Source organism: Vollenhovia emeryi, unplaced genomic scaffold (genome assembly GCF_000949405.1).
Source record: "Vollenhovia emeryi isolate VEMERY1.0 unplaced genomic scaffold, V.emery_V1.0 DF941607.1, whole genome shotgun sequence".
NCBI classification, from domain to species: Eukaryota; Metazoa; Arthropoda; class Insecta; order Hymenoptera; family Formicidae; genus Vollenhovia; species Vollenhovia emeryi.
Window position 1 is genome coordinate 1 of NW_011964759.1, and position 3,228 is coordinate 3,228.

Below are 3,228 nucleotides of genomic sequence, written 5' to 3' on the forward strand. Positions count from 1 at the left end.
GGCCACAACGGTGACTGGAGATAACCAGCCTAATGGATCAAACAATCTAGAGATATCCGAAAGGATCACTCTTTTCGTCACCGAATCTGATGTGGATTTAGGCGCTAAGCTATCGAACCTGAAGGCATCCTGGATGGAGTCCCAGTAAATACCGAGTGTCTTAACCGACTCACCGTCGTTGATTCGCGTGGAGGAAACTGACCGAGGCTGAATGGGTAAGAGACTCGGGTGGTTCGCCGCCCACTTATCGAGCGGGAAGCCGGCCAGTCCCAAAAGTTCCACAAGTTCAGAACGCTTCTTCACCGCAAGTGCTAGGTCATCCGCGCCCGCGAATACGTCATCCACATAGGTGTAATTCTCGAGACAACGCGCCCCTAATGGGAACCTACTCCCCTCATCCCGAGCCAATTGTAAAAGCGTACGTATCGCAAGATACGGAGCACTGTTAGTGCCATACGTCACCGTCGTTAGTCGATAGTCCACAGGGTCGACCGTCGGATCCGGGGACCACACGATCCTCTGACAATCCTGATCGGCAGGCACAACCCCGATTTGCCTAAACATCTTCACAATATCTGTGGTAAACACGAATCGATATCTACGCCAGTTAAGCAGTATCAATGCAAGATCGCGCTGCAACGGGGGACCTTTCATCATGTAATGATTCAAGGAGTAACCTCCTTTTGTCTGACGAGAAGCGTCGAAGACTACACGTAACTTCCACGCCGTGCCCGAGCACTGCACAACGGCGTGATGAGGCAGGTACCAAGCCGAAGGATTGGCAGTCTCCTCAGGAGGCACTCGTTCCATATGTCCGAGCGACTCGTACGTTTCCATGAACTCTCGATACGATTGTGCTAATCTCGCGTCCCGTGCAAAGCGACGATGCATCGACCTGAGGGACCCTAACGCCATTCCACGCGTCTCCCTAGCGGCCTCCGGAAGGCTAGATTTGAACGGAAGTCGTACTACGTATCGACCCTCCGAGTTTCGCGAATGCGTTCGACTAAATAACTCGTCGCAACTCTGCTCCTCGTCGTCCCATTTATCCAGAGACGACGGGATTTCCTCTAGTCTCCAGAAACCTTCCATCACCTTCAGCAAGTCCGGATCTGTAGAACAATGCAGAAGTGATGCCGACGCCGCCCGCCGTGCCGGGTCGGCTGTGACAGCGCCAAAAACTACCCATCCGAAGACGGTGTTCTGTGCTACGAGACGCGAGGCAGGCCAGCGCCTCACGCCTGACTTTAGAATTTGCCCGTACACTTCCGCCCCCAGGATAAGATCCACCGGGTTCGAGGTGGTGAACTGCGGATCTGCCAACGGCAGTCCTCGAAATCGCGATGAAGCGTGCTCCTTCAGCGAGCAGGCTGGAAGTGGTGCCGTGAGACGCGGCAGAACAAGAGCATCGATCTCGACTGTGGATCGCGGGTCGACCAATGAGCTCAACACCAACCGTATAGCCGAATGAGCAGCACCGGCTCTCCTACCGCTAATCCCTCGCAACGAGATTTCCACCGTTCGTCTCGGCAACTGGAGTAGCTGAGCAGCTGACTCGGATACGAAAGAGGCCTCCGAGCCTTGATCCAACAACGCACGGACTCTAACTATCTCCCCGTTCGAGCTTAAAGCTCCGACCTGAGCCGTAGCCAAGAGTACCGTCTCCAAGAGCGGAGAGGCTCTGGCTGAATGAGAACTAACAACGGCTGGTTTCACTTTGGTGTCCGCTCCCTCGGCCCTCAACGCCGGGGACGCGCGACTCTCATCGGCCGGCGTAGCCGCCGCCTTTGAATGCAAAAGAGTGTGATGCTTTGCCTCCTTTCCTCCCGACGGCCCTGGAGCTGAGCATATTCGGCAACAGGAGGAACGGAGGATTCACTCGAACCGTTCACACAGCACGTCAAAAATACCGACCGCGAGAAAGCTAACTCCTCCAACCGTTGGTCGGAACCGCGCGTCCGACTAAATATCGCGTTTATTCGCGGAGTAATCACGAATTCCGGAGTCCCGTCCGAAATTCCGTACCGGGAGGAGTTAACTAACGTTACATGGCGCCCGAACAGGGACCTGCTGTGTGGGAAAATTATTAGAGTTTCTATAAAGGGAGAAGTAAAAACAGATCGCTTGAAGGGAAGATAAGTCCGTGACCGTTAGGTAGAATCCGTAACCCTGTGAGGGAATACCGTTAGAAAACAATTAGAAGTCCCTCCCCCGATAGAGATAATGACGACCACTCCGCGAGTGTCCTGGGTATACGCCCTATCTAAGGACATGGTACAGCTCGAGTTGATCGAGAAAGGAATCGATTCCGAGGGGCATTTGGCCACCTTACGCCAGAGATTGGTGGCGTACATACGATCGCACCCGGAGGAGTACCAGGAGAAACCTGTAGACGCTCCTGGGTATAACGAGGAAGTTGACCGGACTCGTGACATGGAGAGGATGCAAGCCGAGTTGGACCAGCTCAGACAAGCGCAAAGACTGCAAGTCGAGCTGGACCAGCTAAGACAAATACGACATTCCACGCCAACAAGGGATCAAACCCGAATTGACGAGACGAAGATCCTCGACCAGATGAGGAAGTGGAATTGCCACTTCGATGGACGTGACCTGTATACGTTCCTGGAACGAATCGAGGAATTACAACGGGCCTACACTCTAACGGACGAGCAATTATTGAAAGGCTTCCCGGAATTGCTTCGAGGCGAGGCGCAATTATGGTTCCGTAATTTCCAGACGGACTTCACCACACTTAAAGAACTGAAAGCCGGTCTACGAAACTACTACTTGTCTCCAGGCGAGTTACGCCAGTTGGATCAACAGATAAACGACCGGAAACAAGGCGCTAGCGAAAAGATCCGAGCATTCGCAACCTCGATCATGACTCTTATGCGCCGCCGAGGAGGCTACACTCCTGACCAGCAGCTCGACGTCATATATTATAATGCGCGGGCAGAATACCGTCTCTACATTCCCAGGACCACCGTGCAGACCGTGACCGAACTTATTCAGAAGATTGAAGAGCTGGAAGAAACTAAAAGACAGCTCGACGTCGAGAAGGGCTGAGGGAGGCCAGAAATTAAGAAAGGTATACCTCAGCCACGTACATCGCTAGCCACCGCGTATGACCGTAAGACCTGCTGCTGGAGATGTAAGCAAAGGGGTCACGACCGTTTCCAATGCCGGAATCCGACGAAGAAATTTTGTTCGTATTGTGGCACCGATGGG

General features: G+C 53.4%; 1 protein-coding gene across 1 annotated transcript; it reads right to left on the reverse strand.

Annotated features, from left to right (window-relative positions):
* Positions 1-25: 25 nt before the first annotated feature.
* LOC105570900 lies at positions 26-2,273 on the reverse strand (the record flags this gene model as incomplete). The annotated part of the gene is made up of 2 exons (XM_012028352.1): positions 2,184-2,273; positions 26-1,785 (listed from the first exon to the last, which is right to left on the reverse strand). Coding segments are annotated over exons 1-2 (1,850 nt in total), but the record flags the coding sequence as incomplete, so codon positions are not given.
* Between the last annotated feature and the right edge of the window lie 955 nt (positions 2,274-3,228).